This window comes from Myotis nattereri, assembly GCF_964212035.1.
Source record: "Myotis nattereri genome assembly, chromosome: 13".
Classification (NCBI taxonomy): domain Eukaryota; kingdom Metazoa; phylum Chordata; class Mammalia; order Chiroptera; family Vespertilionidae; genus Myotis; species Myotis nattereri.
Genome location: NC_138088.1, coordinates 27489769 through 27512772, shown reverse-complemented (window position 1 = coordinate 27512772; position 23004 = coordinate 27489769). Strand labels below are relative to the sequence as shown.

The 23004-nt window shown below is 36.6% G+C and overlaps 1 protein-coding gene across 1 annotated transcript in view; it reads right to left on the bottom strand.

The window, feature by feature from the left end:
* The window catches only part of ANK3 (ankyrin 3), a 294328-nt gene that overhangs the window by 38661 nt on the left and 232663 nt on the right, over nt 1-23004 (bottom strand). Inside the window, exons 27-36 of the mRNA XM_081104730.1 lie at nt 22640-22864; nt 19770-19924; nt 9672-9883; nt 7941-8148; nt 6909-7005; nt 6112-6340; nt 5352-5477; nt 4546-4668; nt 4091-4117; nt 3019-3100 (exon numbers count right to left, since the gene is read on the bottom strand). Of these exons, the coding sequence (XP_080960856.1) occupies nt 3019-3100; nt 4091-4117; nt 4546-4668; nt 5352-5477; nt 6112-6340; nt 6909-7005; nt 7941-8148; nt 9672-9883; nt 19770-19924; nt 22640-22864 (1484 nt within the window). The remainder of the gene's footprint in view (nt 1-3018; nt 3101-4090; nt 4118-4545; nt 4669-5351; nt 5478-6111; nt 6341-6908; nt 7006-7940; nt 8149-9671; nt 9884-19769; nt 19925-22639; nt 22865-23004) is intronic.

Sequence of the window (23004 nt, the reverse complement as noted above, 5' to 3'; positions counted from 1 at the left end):
ATTCCTTTTGGTGAGGAAAAAAAAAGTGATATGAAATGATTTTAAGATGCATGTGTACACACACACACATAAAAGGGAGAAGAAAAAAAACCAAAATATGGTTCATGGTTACCATAAGCAAGCAAAGCAACAAAACATTTTATCATGCGCAATATATCATGGCAAACAAGCCAATGAAGTAATACAATTTTTATGCCATAGTATGCACAATATATAAACTTTAAAAATACTTTCACAAGAGCATTGAGAAAGAAGAGTACACTTTTTCCATGAGATGTGAAGTCTTGGTACCTTTTGAGATTTTAGGAAAATATTTAATACTGCATAGTAAAAATACATCTGCAACTAAACATATCCATGTTTGGTGTTGTTGTCATTATGGATAAAAGCACACATTTTATCTCATGTTTTTTTCATAATATGTCATACTTTTAATTCTCAAAAGGTATCATGGGGAAATCTAAGAAAGCACATTCATATTTTTAACACCCCATATTTAACTATCTACAGTGGAATACAGTATTTTTTTGTATATGGATGTCAATGGCAAAGATCCCTTCCCGGAATATTCATGGGACTCATGGGTACCCCAAACACTGGAGCAGCCATGAGGCAGACCTACCACTAGCGAAGATGGATTTACTACCAGCATTCTGCTGGCAACGGGACAAGAAACACACAAATGAGGTAAGCACACTCGCCGGGGGAGAGCAAACACACACTTAGTCCTCTCTACTTCTACAATTCTAGCAAAACCGAGCTGGTCACAGAGATTTGGAATGCCTGCCAAGGGTAATGTGTATGTCAGGGTGACTGCACTGGTTCAGAAAAAGAGTGAACCGCGAAGAGGAAATGAGAATCTGCTTCATCTTTATGCTCCTCTTCAGGCGGTGCTCGTGCCATTGCTACAATCCAGTCCTTGGATTAGCAGCTACTCCCACAAGGGTGAAGGTTTTCATTCCTAGTGTACATTTAAATTCAAACATTCAGAACATATCCTTTTCTAGACTGGAATATTATTCTAAGGAAAAGTGGAAGAACTAAGGAAAAACTCACCTACTCATTACTTCTCCTAGCCATAATTCTCAAAATAATATTGCTTAACTCTGTTAGAAATACCACACTACAAATGAAGGGTTTGGGGATTCCTTCAATTCAGTGATCTGGGCTCAGTCAAATGCCATGGCTCAAGAGAATTTATCTTTGTAACTACCCAAAACTGGTGAAGCATCTCTCCTTTACCACTGAAGGCTGGCTCATCAAACAAAGAAGTCTTCTGAACAACCTCTATGGTTTTATACCTCGCACAAGCAGCCAACTTACTGTTCAATTACATGTTGTGCTTTAATGACACATATTTTATGGTTCCCTTTATAACAAAGGCAATTTCTGGATGTCAGGCACTGAATTACACCAGAATTTTTTTTGGGGGTGGGGTGGGATTTACAGTTAGAAAGGACAGGTAGTGAGAGAAAAGCTGCATTCACTTGGAGTTCTCACACCAATTCAGGGCCATGACGTTTCCTTAGTTTCCTTAGCTCCTTAATACTCCTTTCCATTCCTCTGTCCACCACCATTCTGCTCTCTTTCATAAAAGAGTGAAAAACATCCTGTTCTTCTATTAAAACTCAAGGAAGATAACCTGCATACACCTTAATTGACACTAACCAAAGAGTAGCAATACTTTCATAAATTGGAAAAATTCAATTGACTTAGCATATACCTGATCTTACAACTCATATTTACCACAACCAATACCTTAGGGACCAGAATCAGATGTGAGCTGGCCTGCCCAGAGTACGTCTGTCCTAAAGTAGCTGGTCCATGGAGCTTAAGGCTATGGCCTGGGAGTCCCAACCAGCTACGCAGTGAGGGTCTTACCCGGGGCGGGGGGTGGGTGGGGGGGCGTCGGCAAAACAGTATTCCAACAAAGACGTCCACCCAGGAGATTTAGTTACTGAAAAAATCATCTAGTTACATACACATCTTTCCTGCATTGTAGCACAATGGGAGTTCATTTCAGAGAAGGTGGGAAAAACCAAAGTTGTGGCTCTCACTGACAAATTTTCCGTCTTCCCTAAACTCAAGTCATGTGAGTTGAGAAACAGCTAGAAATTATTCACTAATTTGGAAATATTTTTTTTTTGTATAAATCTTTCCTTAATGTTTAAAGTGGCACCACTGCATCCATCAAACACAGTGCAGTTCTCACAGCCTTAGTTCCTATTGGTGGAGGGGTTAGATTAAGGGCTGCAGTGATCAACACAGGTGATAGCCATGTGGATGAGGGGAGGGGAGGCAAAGAGAGAGGGAGAAAATGAATATGATCGAATGAATCTATACCTTGATACTTTTAAACCAGTTAACAATGAACCAAACAATCACTGAGAGAAGAGTCTAACCAGTCTAGTGAAGACCAGCCTTCAGAACATACTTAATAAAGGGCTGGGGAGGGAGAAAGACAGAGAAGGGGGGGAAAAGAAAGTCAGTAAACACGTGCTACCTCAAGAAGGTAGGAAAATACCATTCTTTCAAAGTGGGCAGAAAAAGAGGCAGGACTAAGACATAATGGCCTATGTAGATAAAGAAAAATGAGATGACAACTAAAGTTACTTTCCCATCTTTTTCTACCATCCCACATACATAAAAATAAATATTTTCTCTTTTGAGCATAGATTTAAAACAGCATCGGTTCAACATGATCTCCTAGCATAGGTAACAATCAAAGTGAAACCATGGTTTTTTAAGATAGGCGATTTTAAGTAATAAAAATGGTTAATGGCTTTTAAAAACCTGTTTTGAAGCTATGACCTAGGGGTGTTTGTGCCTCATATCTTCAACTATGTACAATATATTCCTTAGATTTCATGGTGTTCCCTAGATTTTCATGGTAAAGTTTTCTTGCAATTTTTCTTTTGCCATTGGGTTTTCAAATGACCCCAAAATTCTGACTGTATAGAAAAAATGTCTCTTCTTATAAAAATCTGCATAAATTAATAAATGTGTTAGAAAACTCACTCATTCCAGGCTCAGTCAAGTAGCTGTAGCGCTTACGTAAAGCTAAAGACGCAAAGCTCTGTCGTTTATCTGCTTTCTCGGCCTGAAAAGGAAAAACAAAGACTGTGTACAACATTTTTGTGACATTTCATAGTTTAGAAACAGTTTGTAGGATGTTATGTTGCTATCTTGTTTATCCTTATTTTTTCTTCGTATGGAATTTCCTCATTAAAATGTGATTCTAAAAACCCACTCAATGTCTCAAACAAATAGCCATCATTTAGCAAATATATGAGCACCAACACAGCAGACTACAGGGAACTACAGATAAAAGACGAGAGTTACAGAGACTTCTGATGCTGAACAGTAAATTTTCCCCAATGAATTAGGCCTTAAAACACATATATCACAATGTGAGTACATTCCAGGAAAAAAGGCACACAAAAGTTTCTTATTCTGATTACTGCTGTTGTTTCAGTGTGTTAACAGGCAGAAAGTATAGATGAGAAGATTAAAAACAGGTTAATGGTTTCATTAGGAATGTTACTGAGTCTTAAGGTTGCTGATTCTATAATTATGGAGGTGTGAGTTTTAAAAATCCAATTATCATCTAACTTGGAGAAATATTAGGAGATAACTTGAATAACTATATCCTTAAAAATGGCCTTTTAAGTAGAATATGAAATATTTATCAATAGCCATTGAGCATATATTTTATATTATGTAACACATAGGTTGATTCGTATAATAAAATTTCATATATTACCCATGATCTTGATTTAAAAGTTATAACACAGTTGATACTAGGTGAAAATGTAGATTTTGATACATGCCAATTACATTTAAAAATGTTTAAAGGACTTGAGTTCAACTTTTTAAATTATTATTTGGATTATGATTTTACTGAATATACTCTTATGCATATGTAGATGAAGAATGAACTATTCTTTAAGAAAAATATATACCCTTTACTCACTTAAGCTAAAAAAAAATACAATACGTTTCCCATACTTCGGCCTGCTGCAACTTCTTTTATACAGATTCAATTTCTATTCTATCTCTGATAGAGTAAAAGCAGAAGTGTTCATATTACCTCATCATCTTGATCTGACTCTGTCTCCTTTTCGTTCCAAGATGCATTGCAGAGACAAGGAATATTATAATGGACAGCAGAAAAGAATATCAGGATATGAAAAGGACTCAGTAGGAGCACAAAATGCAAGCTGATTTAGAAGGCAAAGCAAATCAAAAGAAGCCAACAAAATGTATCAAGAACAGTATATCCATGGCAAATTAATGTGTGATGCCCTTTAATCATAAAAATCTATGAACTACCAGCAGAAGCAGAAGCAATAAACAGAGGACTCCATCATACAAACCATAAGAATCTGACACCACAGTAACGAGACTTAGTCTACACAGAGACCAATAGAACTTGAGTTTCAAGAGCTTTAATCATGTTACATAGCATTCCTTAATTGCATACCAATGGCCCACTTCTTCAAGACCAGGGAAAGAAAGTGAAAATAAACCAATACCAAAAGATACCTTTTTATGTGCTGGCAGAGTGATGTTTAAGTTGCAGACAGCTGTTTGAGGCAGTCCTTTTGTTGTCTTTGGTTCTTTCAGAAAAGACAGACGACCACAGGGCTCTTGGCTGGTGTCTCTAATCTAGAAGAATTTAAGAATTTATGTAGCTGACAGTTGTAGAAATAGAATTTTCTAAGGAATCCTGTCTTTATAAGAGTCAAGCATGTTTATTTTATGGAGACCTTCAAGAGGCAGGAAAATAAAGAGAAAAGATGATAACAATTACATGGCCACTGAGGTGGTCACATTTAAACTCAGCAAGATTTAGGATGTCCCATCCTAAGTCTAAACAGAGGATTGTTGTGTCTGGGTTCCATGCATTTTCTTCCTGTCTCATAATTTCTTTTTCTCAAATCCTCAGTCTTAGCAACACAAATAACAGCAAATAATAATGACAGTAAAATCATCGTCCTATATCCTTCTGTTCTTTGAGGAAAATGCTTCTCCAAGAAGGTCAGAAATGAAGGTGAAGCTTGAGTTCTGACTTTCACTTTCATCCATTATTTGATTTCTGAGCAATAACTAGCTACGAGGCATTTTATTATACTAGAGTGTTTGGTCTCACAAACATTTGCTTGACTATTTAGCTGTCGGAAAGGTAAGGACTTTTAAAACTAATTATAAAGCTTTCCTATCTGGAAAGTACACTCAGGTAGAACCAAGACAAAATCTGACCTTGTTCCTATGACTTCAAGTTTGGTGGAATATTTCAAACAGAATAAATGATTAGGACATTCACAGAATCGCTGCTGATGAGGACTTACCTTGATGGAAAATGGCAGTCTATTTTCTTTGAAAGCATAAAAGTTAAAAACAAGTTGCTGTCCTCCTTTGGTCAGTGGAGCCAGATTTCCATAACAATCAACATAAATAGGTTTTCCTTCCAGAACCTTTTAGAGTAAAAGAAATACAGAATTTAATATTAACTTTAATTAAAAGAATTTTGAGATTTTAAGTCACATTAACATTAACTGAATGACATGTTTCTATGTCACATTTGTCTCCTTATTAGGGCATTACTTCTATAGTCCTATTTGCCACAAAATTAACTGTTTGGGCTCACAATTCAATAACTGTGACTGGAAACTGTATTATGGACTCGTATAAGACAAAATCATATATTTCTATTCTAGCAACTTTAAACACGTTTGAGAAAGTATCTGACATCAATCACTTGTTCAGATAGACTTTGAAAACTTGTTCCAGTTTTTTTACTCTTATCTGATATCTGGGTTTGAAAAAGCAAAATCATGGTAATGTGTATAGACAGTGACCATACAAATAAGATAATTCAAGTAGCTACAGGAAAATGGAAACCATGACTCAGATTCATTAGTGCTTTTTTAACCAACTAAGATAACCTTGACGACAATTAAAATAATTTGAGAATGAATCTATATTGTATTTTTAAAACAAAAACTAAAATCAATATACTTAATATTTATAGTGAGCACTATTATGGTCTCAAAATAAAACTTCGTATCTGGAGGATATAATTGAATGAACTTGTTCTGAACAAGGTACCTCAATATCTTTGCTTCTTGCAACTTCCTCAAAATTCTCTTGCTGCTCTAAAGTTTTGTCCACTTTGTCATCTGTCATGCAGAAACACCGCAGGGAGGATTCTACAGGATCATTCATTTTGGCAAAAACAACAAACTTGGCCATATATGGAACACATATTAATTCTCTGTACAGTTGCGTGGCTAACCCCACAGTTTCTAAAACTTGATGGCAGTCTGCAAGCCAAAATCTGATAAAAACAAAGCCAAACCAAAACAGAACAAAATGTAAGTATGGAAATGAAGTGACTTAAATGTCAAATCTTTAAAAAAATTCACCATTAAAAAATCAGTATAAAAGGAACTAAATTAAAACATTGACTTGTTCATCTAAACAAACAGCAGGATGTTTGCTGCTTATCAAACAGAGAAAATGCTAAGATTCTCGTTCCCTCTTGTTTCCCTCTAACACATACCCATATATGGTAAGACTTCCTTTCTACTCCTGTTTTAAGAGTTTTTAATCTATAACTTTACAATTGGAAGAAGCATGAATTTTATGAGAGAAAACTATCAGTATTTATAAATTAAAGTTGCTAAGAAATTTTACTAGAAGAATCCAGTCTAGTACCTTATAGCTTCCTACGAAAACTGGGCTAAATGACTTATCACAGTGAATTTTAAATTTCTAAGTTAGATCCAACTTAACTATCAAAACTGTAAAAAATAACCATACTGCATTGAGCACAACAATTTTTACTTTCCAAAAGCTAATAAAACTAATTCCTTATTGCTTTTTGGAATTCTTTATTTCCATACCTGGCTGAAACATTGGTTGTAAAAGAGACACAATCCTTTATAAATGTCAAAGGAGTAGTTCCTGTGATGTCTTCCCATTGAGCCGGTGAGGTGCCCCCTAAGAGAACAGCAGCAGATATGGCAACTTTATTAACAGACATGCTCCTTCTAATATTTGCATCATTATCCTGTTCTTCACGGTTTGCCAGTAGCTTGCAAAACTTCAACACTTTCAATTAATGACATGTACTAACGGTTTTCTTGACTCTCCTTTTATCCATTTGTAGGCTTATTGTGGCTTCCTTGTAAGATATTATTCAGTTTTTTAAAAATTACTTTTCTGTTCGGGTATTAATGAATGGCTTGAAATTGGGATAACCAATCTATAAGTGGATTTTACAAGTGTACTTTATAAGTGCCAAGATTTATTGTTTCAAATAGATAATCTATTATTTTTTTTTAATGTTTAAAAAGGCAGTAACCATCAAGAAAGTTAAGAAGCAACTTATTTGTACTAGCTGGATCCTATAATTTACCAGGGACTAAGGGTGAATCAGCCATTAAAATTATTCTTAAAAACAAAACAAACAAAAAAACCCAGTCTATCCTAATCTTGGGATTTTCAGTTAAAAATCACATTAGGTTGATCAAATGAGGAATCAAGCTCTGGATTCCAGGTACTGCTCATAAACATGTACTCCCGAAGTCCTTCAGTTTCCTGCAGTCTAAAGGGTGTTGCTAGGTCCACCACCTCTGTCTAGGTCACCGAGATCACCTAGATGCCCCAGCAGATGCAATAATATCTCAATCACCTTAAGAGGGCGCTATTGTTAATATGAAATTTAGTAGGAAAAATGTTAATTTTAAATGCTATCAACATCTTAATGAAATTATTGGAGGGATAATAGAAATGAGGTGATGGACAAGTAAAAATGTTTTATTCTTTTTTTTTCTCTTATAACGTTGGCATGGGCATTTCAAAGGCTTTGTTTTCTTACAGAATCACTGCAAATGCTAGCATCAACAGCAGGTACAGCAACAACATAACCAAACCTGTAATGCTACAGAGAAGGCGCAGATTGGGTGTGGCGTCTCCCTTGTACCCGTTGGATACGCCTTCTCCCGAGGGCGGGGGCACCGGAATGGTCATTGTGATCGGTTTATGGAATTTCCTTCTTCTTGGTTCCACAGTGACAATTGGGCTAAATGTTGCTTTGTTTCCAAGGATCTTTTTCACAATTTCATCTGGAACAGGCTGAGCCTAGAGTCAAAAAAAGAACCTTAAGTCAAAGTGGCCATTTTTTTAAAATCTCATTGGAAAGTTGACTTTTTAAGTGAAGAGGAAATAACCAAAAACACACAACCAATAAATGTCTTTTTCTTCATGCATTCGCATTATTTCAAGAAGGCGTAAAACAACAACAAACAAACAAAACGAACCCCAAATAACCCAACACTGTAGCAGGAACCCATCAGCCCAAATGTTGCCCCAACATAACAGACAGCGTGGGCTTGTGTGATAGAGAGGGAATCCAGTCTCACAGCAGAGAAGCATCCTAGTCTAACCTAAACTAACAGACAACAAATACCGTGTCCAATATATTTAAAACCTATGTGGGACATTCAGTAAAACATGACAAAGGCAACTTGCATCCAGGTAAAAATTGAGGTTTTTCAGAGTGGTAACAAAAAGGAAAAAAAATCATGATTGCAAAGGATTTCAGATCTATTCTTCCAAACTGAAATTCTTCCTTTTGGTCTCTTTGCTACTGAATATTTATATGGGAGAGAGCTGAAGGGCACCTCATGCCAGTGGAATGTAAGGTGGTCTCTTTAGCTAGGTGTTTACTGAAGGCCTTCCCAGGACTAAGAGTGCTCAGCTCTAAAAACCCAACTCCTTGGGCATGAGAGGCAACTGTCAGTTAAATATTTTAAATACTCTATTAATTAACAACACAAATTAAGTTATTTCAGGCTATTTTCCTTAGTAAGAAAAAAAAAATACCAGTTAAGTACTGGTTCGGCTTAACTGAAATGTATAAATACGTGAAAGACCTCCGTTGCCAAGATTTCCAGTCAGTTTTCCAAACCCAAACAAGTTCCAACTGGTTTGGATAAAGCCCTGCATTTACGATTTTACTTAAACCAAAATTTGAAAGCTTGCAAGTTTCACTACTGCTGGTTTTTATGATGTGGCGTGTCATAAACCAAGTCAAATATGGGTTGTTTCTTTAATGGTCCATGTACCCTTTGGTGCTTCTGTTGCTCCACATACTGAGACCCATAACCTATGGTTAAAAAAAAGCGATCTCTCATATAAGAAACCAGGTGATACTTTTATATGGAAAAACCCTAAAATATGTAACTTATTTCATAAGCCACTAAGCTAATTTTTAATTAATGCTTTTCATTTGAAATGGGTTAATGATTCTCCTAAATGGCCTCATGCTTTCATCAGCAATATGCGAGGGAATCCACTGAGAGTTATGACAGTTGTTCCCAGAGTGGCACATGCTCCCCACCCTCTATATCAGTGGTTCTCAACCTTCTGGCCCTTTAAATACAGTTCCTCATGTTGTGACCCAACCATAAAATTATTTTCGTTGCTGTTTCATAACTGTAATGTTGCTACTGTTATGAATCGTAATGTAAATATCTGATCTGCAGGATGGTCTTAAGCGACCCCTGTGAAAGGGTCATTCAACCGCCAAAGGGGTCGCGACCCACAGGTTGAGAACCGCTGCTCTGTATGCTCCCAGGAGGAGAACCTTGTGTGAACATTACCTGGAGGCCCACTCGGATTCTTTTGGTCAAAGCGCCCTCAGGGAAAGAAGCCTGGACCAGAGGCACAGTGGTGCTGCTCAGAATTCCACCTTCAGGACCAATCTGGTTGCTTTCCTGCTTAATCCGTGAAACTACTGCAAAATACTGGGGAAAATCCTTCGTGATAATCCTGCAGATTCGCTTTTTCCCTAACTCTTCTGGACTATCAAGTTCTGAAAAGACAAATGAATGAAGAAAGCCATAAGAATAAGCCTGCTTCCACAATACCTTGAGGCAAACGGATGTGCAATTTTGATAGTTAAAATTACTTATATTCAGCGATCTAAATAGAGGGTTTTTTTAATGATAAAGAGAAAACTACAGTTATCCTGAAATTATAACAAGCTTTGCAAAACTATTATAAAAATATTCACATATAGTACTTGAAAAGAACAAAATCTTCAAAAATGGGCATTTTACCATATATGGACAAACTTCTACTCTTCAAAAAGGGACAGTTGATTCTGTGATTATTTATACATAATCTTCCCCTCAAGTTGCCAAAAATAAGAATGAGTCAGAAAAAGTAAGGCCCCATAAGAAAGTGAATAAGGACGTAAGTATGTCTGAAAGGCTCTAGAATTTTGTTTGAAAACCTCTTGAAAATATTTTTAAATTACCCAAATGATTAGTAACATCAGCACCAACGGTCCTCCCACATCAAACTCAACCAGCCACACATGAACACATCTTTTTCCTTTCTGTCCACCTCCAACCCTCCTTCCCCTATAGTCCTCACTCCCAGAAAGGGTTTACTGTTTGTTCAGTCCTCTAGTTTAATAGCTTTGACTCACTTTCCTCTGTACTTTACATCTAAAGGTCAAAGTCCAGTTGGTTATTCATGTTTCAGAAATGGCTTCCTATCCTGTCACCCCCAGGTTCAGGCTTTTGCCTAATCACTGAGACCACCTCCTAGCCACCTTCCTGCCACTTGTATCTCCTTACTCCAGTCCATTCCACCCAGCCACAGGCATGTTCTTTCAAAAGTCAGTACATGAGGTGGACATATATGTTGTAATATGTACTTCTCTCTCCAAGGCGTATTACAGTCAAAAAAAGTATAAAAATTGACTCATCACATCTTTACATGTCAATGTATACATTCATATAATTTATGTAAAAATTAGGGAAGGTGAAAAAAGAGGAATACTATAATGAATGTATAGACATGCAATATTACTTGGGTAATAATTCTAACATGCTAGTATTAATATAACAACATAATATATACAGACAACAGACTATTAATGTTTTAAAGTAAATTCAACGCAAGTACATTTTTTCTCTATTTCTTGCTTTAAAAAAGGAAAGTGAAACACAATAGTGAAATGACCTTAGCTGAAAGTTTGAAATCAAGTAACTAAAGACCCAGGTGGCTAAGAGTTGCCAAGAGGGAATGAAAAGGCTCTGACACTCAGTTAAATTACATTAAATTAGATGATGTTTGATATTGAGGCCTGGCACATAGTAAGTGTTCAATTCATATCCACTGAACAGAGAAATCAATTGGGAATTAATGAGACTCACACTTTTCATACCAAACATCTGGAATAATTCTTTAAAATATTGCTCTAAAATAGATGTAGTAGTGGAGACTGGTTGTTATTTTAATAGTTTTTTAAAATTAAAATATCATTATGTGAAAAAGTGGCTCTAGTCTTCCTGTTTTTTAAAAACACAATAAAATCTATGTCCATATGTTTATAACTCAGAAATTAGTTTACTTACTGGATGTTTACCCGAATGGAATTAAAAACTCACGAGAATATAAAACTTCTAAAAATTCTGTGATATAATGTAAAAAGGTATACTGTAGTCCCCCTTTATCTGTGGGGGATATGTTTCATGACTCTTTTCCTATTCATACATACCTATGATAAAGTTTAATTTATAAATCAGACATAATTAGAGATTAACAATAATAACTAATAATAAAGTAGAACAATTAACAACATACTGTAATAAAACTTATGTGAATGTGGTCTCTCTCTGGTAACCAATCTGATAACCAAGACGGCTACTAGGTGACTAATGGGTGGACAGCTTGGATGCCCTGGACAGAGGGATGATTCACGTTCATGGTGGGACAGGGTGAGATTTCATCACACTACGCAGAATGGCGTGCAATTTAAAACTTATGAACTGTTTATATCTGGAATTTCCCATTTAATATTTTAGGATTGTAGTTGACTGCAGGTAGCTGACACTGCAAAGCGAAACCATGGATAAGGGGGGAGTCTTATCAGAAAAGTTAGATTTCTAGGCAAATAGTCATAAAGTCTGAACATGTGAAAATGGAACGTCAAAGTTCTTTCCATTCAGATTTTTAAATGCTCTATTACTTAGGCCAGAAGTAGGAATGACCAAGAATCTTTGCTTTGCTCCCACTCTTTGCATGCAGATATACACTCTACACAACTATCTGCAGCACAGATGCGATGCCTGAATCACCTTCATACCCACAGAGAAGCCAGCTCCGAGTGCAGTGTACCCCCAAAGGCCAGGTCCTAAGCAACACCCGGGGTGCATATTAAAAGCACAGATTCCTAGGTTTCTCTTGTGGAGATTCTGACTTGGTCGGCCAGGGGTGGAACCCAAAAATCTGCTTTTAACATTCAATCCCGGGGACTATGACTTGACTGACACATTAGGGAAGCAAGGTCTTGTAGACTCTCACCCTGCACATCTCTTTGCACATTCAGAACCCAAAGATTAAAAACATGACAACAAGATCCTATAAAAAACTCAAGGATGGTTCAATACGAGAAGAGCTTATAGGACAGTAATAAATACCCATTACTTTTAAATGTTATTTTTAAAACATATAATAAACCACCCCAAAGCGAGAGAATTACATATCCAGAGCTTCTACTTTTTAGGTTGATTCATAAAGCCATAGAATATGAAAGGATCCTCCTCCCTCTTTTTCATCTGTTACTAGTCAAGTTTTCACCCCCCACCTCTCCCCGCCGCCACCCCAAAAAATAAGATTAAAGGGAAAAGACAGAGGTGAGTTCTGAAGTAGGTAGTTCTGGCTAGGAGGAAGGCTAATATAGCATATGGTAGAGTAGGTGTCTGACTTGCAAAAGGTTTAGTGACTTGCCCAAGTTGACTTTGCTGGTCTGCTTTAGGGCTGAAATTAGAAACTAGGTCTAGAAACAGGGTTGGGGAGAAGGCATGAAGTCATATAGACATGTTGATAAATGGATGGATGAATAAGGGGTAGATTTGCAAACACCCTGGTCCAAAAGGTGATATGCTTTGTTATTGGCCCACTCAATGAGCAGAAAGACTTTACTTATTACCGTGGCACTTTTTGCCACAAAACACATAGAAGCCAATGTTCTACAGCTTTCTTGCCTCACTGATTAATGATAAATTTCTTAAGCACCTTGTAACTCATTTAGTTCTCATATCTGTAAAAGGTGGGACAGTGTTCTCTGCCACTGAGGTTTTAGAACAGAGCAGTAAGGATTATAAGATGCTTTTCACATATGAACAGTTATGGAGATCATAATACACTGAAGCATAAATGACAGAATTGAATTCATGTTCCCACTAAATGAGTTAGTCCTAAAGCTTTTGCATTATCATCGGATCAATTTTGCCTTACTCTTACATACACACGACTAAATGTCTCGATAATTTCTGGTTAGGCGTAAGCTCTACGCAGTTTGCTCCTCTAAGAATGAAATGTCTGCTGTGGAAGGGCAGGGGAAAAGATGAACCTTAGAAGGTTAGAATTAGAAAGGGCAAGCTAACTAGTTTTGCATGTCTACCGTGTATACATCTGAATGGCTATCATTTTCATTTCATTCCATTTTTTAAAAATATTTTCAATTACAGAAAACAAAATATTAGAGAAATTGAGGGAAATGAAGGAAATAAAAGATGAATCTATAATAGTCAACTCAAGCTACAGAATATATGGAACTTGTAATAAATTCAATGAAATATTTCAGAAAATTACAGACATTGCTTTGGAATTAAAATTCAGCCCCATCTGAATAATGCAACTTTTGTACCAAGCCCACCCAAGATGTTACAGGGGGAAAAACAATAACTCAAGATGTAATTCGATCCTTCTTCCTCAAAGTAAAGATGATAGGAATCTTTTCAATTTTTTTTCAACTTTTAAAATAGAGATTCATGGAAAGTTGCAAGGACAGTACAGAGAGGTCTCATACAGCACTTTCAGTAGTTTAACTCAGATTCTTATTCAATTCTGGTATCTGCTTCATGTCTGTCTGGATCAGCATTACTATGTATCTTTACCCAAGGTGGAACCTTCTTTGTTATTCATATGTTCACATGTATGAAGTGCTAATGACGCAGAATGTGTGGGAAAATCATATGCTTGTTTGTTTTTCTCTCCAGTTTTAACAATCCATATAATTTCTGACAGTCATATACCTTAAAATTAGAAAACTAATTGTGCCATTCCCGTCTCCTAGACCTCCTCTCCCCATTCGGTTGTGCATTCCTTCCTTTCAGTAGTTGCTTTTTCTCTTGGGTCTGGGTCTCAGAATGAATATCACCAAAAGCGGGTGCATACGCCTGGAGACAAATCATTTCTCCACTCATTCAACAAATTATGATGAAGTGACAACACTGTGCCAAGAGCTGTTATCTGCACTGAGCATAAAGGCTGTCCACACATCAGAGCCAGTCCTGCCCTCATGGACTTTACCGTCCACCAAGGAAGATAGCAAAGTTCAAAACTCCTTGTTACAGAAGAAGACAGGCCGGGTGCTGTGTATTACCAGGTGGATCTAACTCAGTCTGGGGTTTAGGGAAGACTTTCTGGAAGAGGAGGCACGAGGGACAAGTCCATATTACGTTATGGTTAACAGCTTTTGGTATGCCTTTTTTTTTTTTCCTTGCACTCTTACCACAATCTTGATTTAAGTTCAATTTTTTACTTTTTCTCCAGAATGTTTCAAGAGTGTTAATAGATTTCTCCAGTAGATGGTGCTGTGAACAACATAAAGCTGCAGATTTCACCTGTCATTGCTCAGCTACTTCTACAACCTAACTGGACACTTTAAGATCACTATTTGTCTCAGGGCTGATAAATTAAAAACAAGTAAATTTGCTTCACTGAAATGAAGCAAAGTTGCAATTTTTAACTGAGAAGTCTGTTTCTAAAATATTGTTGATATAGTTAGATAAAAAATCACAGAAAATTTATTTTGTTATGTAACATTTAAGTATCAATTTTCCTTTCCTGACTCCAATTCCAATAGTATAATTTATTAAATCTAAAATGTAGCATCTTCAAATCTCATGTGCTCTCATCTGAAACTTAAGCAATCACAACAAGGGAGAGAGTATTTTCCTAGCATTATAACATTGTTTGGAGAAGTTTAGGAACATTTTGTTCCAATACAGTGACTGAGATTTCAAAATCATAGCATAATTCATATATCCCCAAAGCATTCTTCTGACACTTAGGTAGCAATGATTTTGATTTTAAAACCTAATGGTAATGTGAAACAAAGTCTACACACTGTCCAGAGAAGCGCTGCCCAAAAGAAATATAATGCAAGCCACATATGTAAATATCTAATGTTCTTATAGAAACACTAAAAAGTAAACAGGTACAGGTGAAATTAATTTTAACAATGTTATATTTAGGCTAGTATTTCTGAAATATTACCATTTCAACATGTAACCAACATAAACATTTTTAATGAGATATACAGGCTGTCCCCCCAAAAATGTATACATACTGTAACAGCTGATAGCTCAATTTTGAAAATGAAATGTATTTTAATAAACACTGGCTTTATAATTATTCAGTGTGTGTATACATTTTTTGGGACACTCAATGTGTCTACTTCTGGAGGTGTACTAAATCTTTGTATATCATGTATTTTACATTCATAGCATCCATATCTCAATTTGTACAAACCCCATTTCACGTGCTCTATAACCACATGTAGCTAGTGGCTACTGTATTGGATAGTGCAGGACTCTGTGTGTCTCATCAATTTTTAAGTTAAGACCTCTATGGAGGAAGAATTCTTCCACCAATCAAATACTCCCAGGTCCAGCATAACTGCAAACTACAAAACACCCCTTGGGTCTGGCTTTGGAGGCACAATTTTAAACATGTGTAAATGAACTTTGCGGGTTTAATTAAAGTAAGGTTTTAATTAAACTTATGAAGTGGGTTTAATCTGGTACATGATAGAGTTTTTTTGGGGGGAAGCAGAATGAGTATTTTCTGTTTCCCGGTATCTTTTTCTCTGCTGAGAAAACACGCATTGACAAGTGCTAGAACAAGATCTGTGTCCGCTGCCAGAGAGAAAAGTTGCTCCTGCCACATGATACCTTGGTGGTAACAGCAGGCTCTTCACACCCAGACCAACTGTCCTGTGTCATTCTAATCTAGCCTCTTACTAGAATAGAGCCCTGCTGACACCCCCCTTCATTAGCATAACCACGGAGGCTCTAGGCTCACAGGCTTGCACCTTATTTTGCAATGACAACATCCTTTTGAGTCATACATGAACTGAGAGGGTTACTTGGTTAGTAATGGAACATTACATAGCAGCTGACCTTTACGTAGCATTTCTGTTCCCCACAAAGTAGTTTCATAGGCATCCTTCATTTGAAAACATACAAAGGCAAAGGAGTAATGTAGAACAACAACTCGAGTTGAGTCAGAAGTCCGGATTTTGGAAGTCTCCACCTATTTATTTGCTATTTCCTGGGTGGGTGGTGGTGATGGGACGAGTGTCACCACCATCAACTGTGACCAGGGCTTCCACTGGCCCTAGTGGTGTCTGTGTGATTCAGAAAAGGGTGCCCGCTTGGGAGGGACATAGGGTGGGAGGTAACATGAAACCTCCCACACGATGCTTTCACTTCTCCTCCTGAGAAAATTCTGACTAGTTGGACTTGAAAGGAAAAAGAAGGGTTGCTTTTTATGCTTTTAGAGCTAGACTGATTTTTCTTTCGGCCTGTCTGTTTTTACAGGGGTTGGGGGTATCCCAATAACAATGAAGAAACTTTGGGAACAGAAGAATGGCGGTAAGTGGGGCTTGAGCTGGGTATGAAATCTGAAGAATGGAGGTTCAGTTATAAAAGGTGTGCAGCGGATCTTCATAATTATTATTTTAAAATTCAATACATGAAGAAAACCACTGTGCCTTCAACATTCAGTCCTCATTTTTGCTGCTCTGGCTCTCCAGTGCTTGATTTTTAAGCCCGAAAGTATTTACATTTCCTTTTAATTGTCTAAAATGGAACCCAAGTTTATCTGGTCTTTAAAAATGTAGCATAGAAACTCTATCTACTATTTCCAAGATAACACACAGAATCCAGGACAGAGGGCTCTATCTTCATTTCTTTAAAACACCTTAGTATGGTGAATCATTTGTCTAGGCAAAGACAGGACTCACTCCTATTTGAAAACTGGTTTATTACAAACAAAATAAAATCATGTCAGCATGAAATTATGGAACTCCATTCCACATAATTTAAAAAAAAATTCTATTTCTGCCTGATAGGAGATACTATCATTTATACTAAAAAATGAAGAAGAATATATTATTAGAATATTAGGTGGTTTTTGCTAGAACTTCAGTGTCCAATGAGATAGCCACTGGCCACACATGGCTATTTAAAATTACTTAAAATTAAGCAAAATTAAAACTTCCCTTCCTCAGTTGCACTAGCCACATGATGAGTACTCAAGAGCCACCTGTGACTAGTGATGGCTGTTGGAAAGCACAGTGTTTATATTTCCATTACCGTACGAAGTTCTATTGGACAGCACTGTCTTTGAATATTCAATATTCCTGCTAGAATAGAGTTACTCTCCAGTACTTTCCTCAAAGTAAATGCTCCTCTTTAACTGTTTTTCTCCTGGAGATGAACACTAACAAAGTTTGGGGTAGAGGAAATGAACTAATGAGAACTTTCCTCCATAAAGCTACATCTTATAATATTGCAGTTCCTCATTCTGCTCACTCACCGGGACTGCATGAGTTAGTCTAAAGCAGCTCTGTGCTTGACACTGGCGACTCAAAGGTGACCAAGACATGTACCCTGCTCTCGGAGCTCACAGTATCAAGGTCGCTACCCATTAAAAAGGAGAAAATTCTGTGTAGTGTATGCTACATTTTAAAGATTAGTCATCTACATTAGCATTTAAGAAATATGGATATATGAAAATATTTTTATATTTTATTTTCCTTAAAACAAAAACAAACTATCCTCTATGGAATACCCATTTCCCTTATTCGCTCAGATTTTTATTCTGAATTATCTGTATTATTTTTATTTTCAAAATGCTAATTCAATTCATTCTCTTAGTATTTATTCTTTTTTAAAACTCTTGATTATATATTCTTATAAATGTCCTTCTAAGAGAATAACTAGTTTTCATGCTTTGAAATAAGGTAATAAAAATGAAAAATCTTATTTGCCATTGCATGTTCCTATCCATCAGAAATTATCTGAAGTTGGAGATGGTGATATAAATATCAGTATTATGAAGAGACATTTATTTAATGTATGCTCATTCAATACATGACATTTAAAATGACTATCTCTCTGGACGTTTAAATCTACAGGTTTGTAGGAATTTTCCCCTTTAGGTTTATTTTCTTCTCCACAAGACACACATTTCTAAAATAAGGGGGATATAGTTAAATGTCTTTGAAAACAGGTAGGACTAGATTTCAACCCTGGTGAGGCTACTTAGTTGGGGTAACCTTACATGTTACTTGACATGTCTATACTTCAGTTCCTTTACCTCTGAAGTGGGATTAAAACTTCCCATTTTTCAGGACTATGCTTTCATTTAAGATTTTCATATATACAGGCGTTTATTAGTCCTTCATGAACGCTAGACACTCAACAATCATTAGTTCCCTCCCCTTGCTGTAAAGACACCTGCAATTCCTGGTTGGCTGTAATTAACTATCTTATGCAAAACCTTTGGCATGACAATTTTTTAGCCTATAGAATAATATAATAGTGACAACAACTGGTATTTATCAAGGGCTTACTATGTGACAGGGACTGTATTTCATTAGTCTTCACATAATTATTTTTTCTTAACAACAATCCTATAATGCAAGGAAGGTAATCTCCATGTTACAGAAGTAACAAAGGCTCACAGGGATCAAAGAACTTGTCCATAGTCATCCCTCAAACACCCTTGAATCTGTGGAGCCCCTCTGTCCACATTTTGAAACAAGGAGGGACTTTTCTGGAAGCATTCCAGAAATAAGTGAGTTAAACCCTCAGAGTCCATTTTATGGCATGTGAGTTACATCTCCAATAAAGCAGTTATTTAAAACAACTGATGGATTTGTAGTGATTAGGAAGTCAGTATAAAATAAAGACTGGCTTTATTTTATGGTGACCTTGGTCTATAAAACTGCATCAAGTACCTACTCTCAAAGTAAGTCCATTCCTAATGTCTGCACACCTCAGAAAAACGGCTTTGATTCTAAGGGTTAGACAGCCTGAGGTGTGTATGAGGAAGTGACATGCTCAGTTATACATCACTCTTATAGGTCAAAGAGTAAGACCTGCAGCAACAAAGACTCCAATAATTAGCCTGAAGCATATTTTTTAAAATGGATTACAGCTCAAGAGAAATTAAACATTCATGAAGAATACGGGAAGAATCTGGGGGAAAACTGATAGAAGAAAGGGTCTGAAAGTAATAATTCCAAAAATAAAATGTGAACGTATTTTCTTACAAATGCTCTGCATACTTTGCATACCTTCCACTATTTTTTCACCCCCTCTTTATACATCTTTGACTTAGAAAACTTTCTTGGGTTTTGGAAAGATTGACGTATTTGATGAAAGAATCACAACCGTTACTTGTACATTAGTATTATGAGGGAAAACGTTTGTTACATTAAATGGAACTTCAGGCCTTACACACAGAAAACAGCAACTAACGCTGAGGAACCGCATTCCCAGCTTGAAATACAAATGTGTGAAGTCCAGAATGTTTCTTTTAGTCTAGTTATTCCTTTGATATTTTTCCTGCAGAGATTTACAGAAACAAAGATTCATCATAATTACCTTCATCCATGCCATTAAGTAATTCAGTTAAATCTTCATTTTTACTGTCAAACTGGTGCTCCTTCCATGTTTCTCCATTTTCACTTCGAAGAACAATGAGTTCCCTCTCTTTTCCTCTCATAGAGCCAAAGTGAGGTATTTCCACTATGACAGGGCTGGAAAAAAATCCACATTATTTTGGTATCAAATGAAATATACTTATAGTATCATACTTAAAATAAAAAGTTTCATTAACGGGATTCATTGGAAAATCAGAGGTGCCACTAAGGTTGGGAATGATTTCAAAGCTGCAGAATCATTTGCTAATTAAATAATATATTAGAAGCTTGAAAACATGCCATCATTCATTCATTCACAAACAATTCTTGAGGGCCTACTATAGGTTAGGCTTTTGATTTAATGGGGGAGGGGGAAATATTTAGCCCGTATAAATTTTGATTCAAGGAATTGAAGATTATAAAAATAGACCATAAGAAAGAAAGTTGGTCCATTTTTAAAAACACAATAGGTATATTATTATATTTTATAAAAAATGCTAATGATTTAAAAGGACACAGTCATTTATTTAAAAAAGAATTCTGTAAATCCCATTTTAAAGATTACTGATTTTTTTCCCCTTAGCAAGAAAACGATCAATGTAACAACCCACTCCTCCAATAGTCCGTCTGCATGACTTCACAGCCTAGGTAGTTAAGACACTTTCTCTGATTTTCAATTTGTGAAATGGTAGAGGGCAGCTTAATTTCCTAGCTCTAGTTTAACCTGCATAGGAATATTTAAATTTTCTGAAAAAGCACTTGTTGGTTTGAAATTGCCATATAATCTGTTAATTTTTGACAGTGTCCTTTGCAAAAGAATGGCTGCAAATTGAAGAAAGCCAATCAAGCACAGGAATAATTTTGTTAAATTTTAAAATAGGATGTTACAAAAAAACGAATGGAAGTAAGCAGACCACAATCACATACAATTTATGTAGTTGGATTGTGCAGCTTTCTTTTATGACATTTAAGTAGACAGTATCATTATTCTCCTACAGAGGTTGTATGTAACCTCGCCTCTTCACCTATGTATTTATGTATGTGTGATAACAGCAGGTAAAGGCTTCCATTGGGTTAGAACATAAAAAGGGACAGTAGTTGCAACAATCAAATAACATAATAAAAACATGACTATTGGCACTCACTTAAAATGGGATGACAAATATGATCATTATACTTTTGGCAAAATAAGTATAGTTAATTCAAATTAAAGATTTAAAAGATATTTATGCCTTTATTTTTTTGACAGGTAGAGGCAAAATCAACTATCTCTAGTAGTGTTAATAATTCTAAGTTATTTACCATAGTTTTTATTTTTAAGCACAGCTGATAATTAAATATTAATTTCTTTCAGAACGATATACAATCTTTGCAGGTTAATGTATCAGATACTGTCTCTGTGAATATTTAGGGAATGCGACTGTGTGTATGACAATCAACATCACTGGAGAGGAGATATGACAAGGACCTCTGACCAGGTGAAAGCCAAGCGTAACTTTTCATGACAGGTTTCCTCATGCAGACTGCCAAGGCACATACACCGAACAGACGAGCAAACAAGTGACACATACCAACACATCAGCTAAACAAAATAAAACAAAACAATGTGGTAACTACAGTAGAATATTCTATCTGCTGCCTATTTGGTTTTCTTTCCATATCTCGTATTCCCAACATTTTTTGAAATCAGTTTACTTATTGATCACTTTTCCTTCGCAAAGCCCATGAAAATTACTCAAACTTTTTTTTAAATGTAACTCCACACACATACATATATACACATATACATATATACATCTCCCACTAATAGCAAATGTTGATTTAAAGCCTGTAAATACCTTCTCCTACACTGGATTGAAATTAGACTGCCTGTCTATCTGAAAAGCTATCATAGTCAGTCAAAACATTTCAAATTAAAGAAAGGCTTGCAAAAGCACAAAAGAATATGAAAGCAGAATGCTTGCAGTGAATTCCACATGCCTGAAAAGCACAAGATAGGTAGCGTTGCTACATTACGTCAAGCCACTATGATTTGTTTTTTCCTTTCAGTGACACACATCAACTGAAAGCATTAACAATTAAAAAAAATAAAAATGAACTTAAGAATAAGACTATGGGTGTGACAGAAAAAAATTGAAAATGGCAAAAGAATTGTAGACATTCTGTATCTTGTCTATGAAGAGCCTACCCAATAAATTTTGTTCCTTGAGGCCCAAGCTGCAGGATTCGGCTAACCAAGCTCTCACCCTCAGTTACAGGGGGAGGATGGGTGGGAAGATGCAGTTTACTGAATAAGATCCATGCAGCAGGAAGAGAAACGAGAAGGGGAAACCGTGAACAAACTGTCCGTCACGACAGAGCCTGCCTGATTTGCACCCAAGTGCCACCTCAGATAATGAAATCAATTTAGTGTTTCTTTTTGTAAAATACCATATCACAATGAATTGTTTCCCCCAGCAGTGATCTTCATAAAAGAACATGTACCCAAAGTAGCCATTTATTCAACGCGGTGATAAAATTCCAGCACCCATATTTATTTTCCCGAAGAATGGCGCCTTGAACCTAAGGGTGGCATTGGGGCTCCGTGCGCTCACTGAGCAGAGAACATGCTTCTGGGTTAGTAAAAGCTTTGACCGGCAAACTGAGTTAGGGGAGGATCAGCCTATGAGCTCACGGACTTACACAGCTTTGTGACCTCTGACACTTCACAAAAGGTGCACTCAATGCCCGTCCAACTAAGCCATTTTAATAGCTAACTTCTCAAGTCAAGGGTAAAGAAAAATCAAAGATGTGGTTATGAGGGCCAAGGTTAAGATCGACACAATAACTTACCCTAAAAACTGGGCCCCTGCAGGACCCATTTCTACCAGCCTACTGGCTAGTCCCTCTCCTTCCACCATGGGGGGTGGGGTGGCCAGTTTATGTCTCTTTACCAAACGGCAGGTGATTCGGGTGGGGGCCGTGCACTTGCGTGGAGGGATGATGATTCTCATCCCGTGGTGGCGGCTTCCTCTCATGGAGCCGCCTCTCGCGTCCACCATGAAGCTCACGAGAAACCTGCAGGGAGAAGATCAGAGGCCAAATCAAGGACAGAAATAAGCCATCTCCCAGAGGAGGTTTTGAAATTAAACGTTGAAGTTTAAAGTGACAGACAATGCAGCTATCATTTCCTCTCTTTAAAAATAAATCGGAAGTCA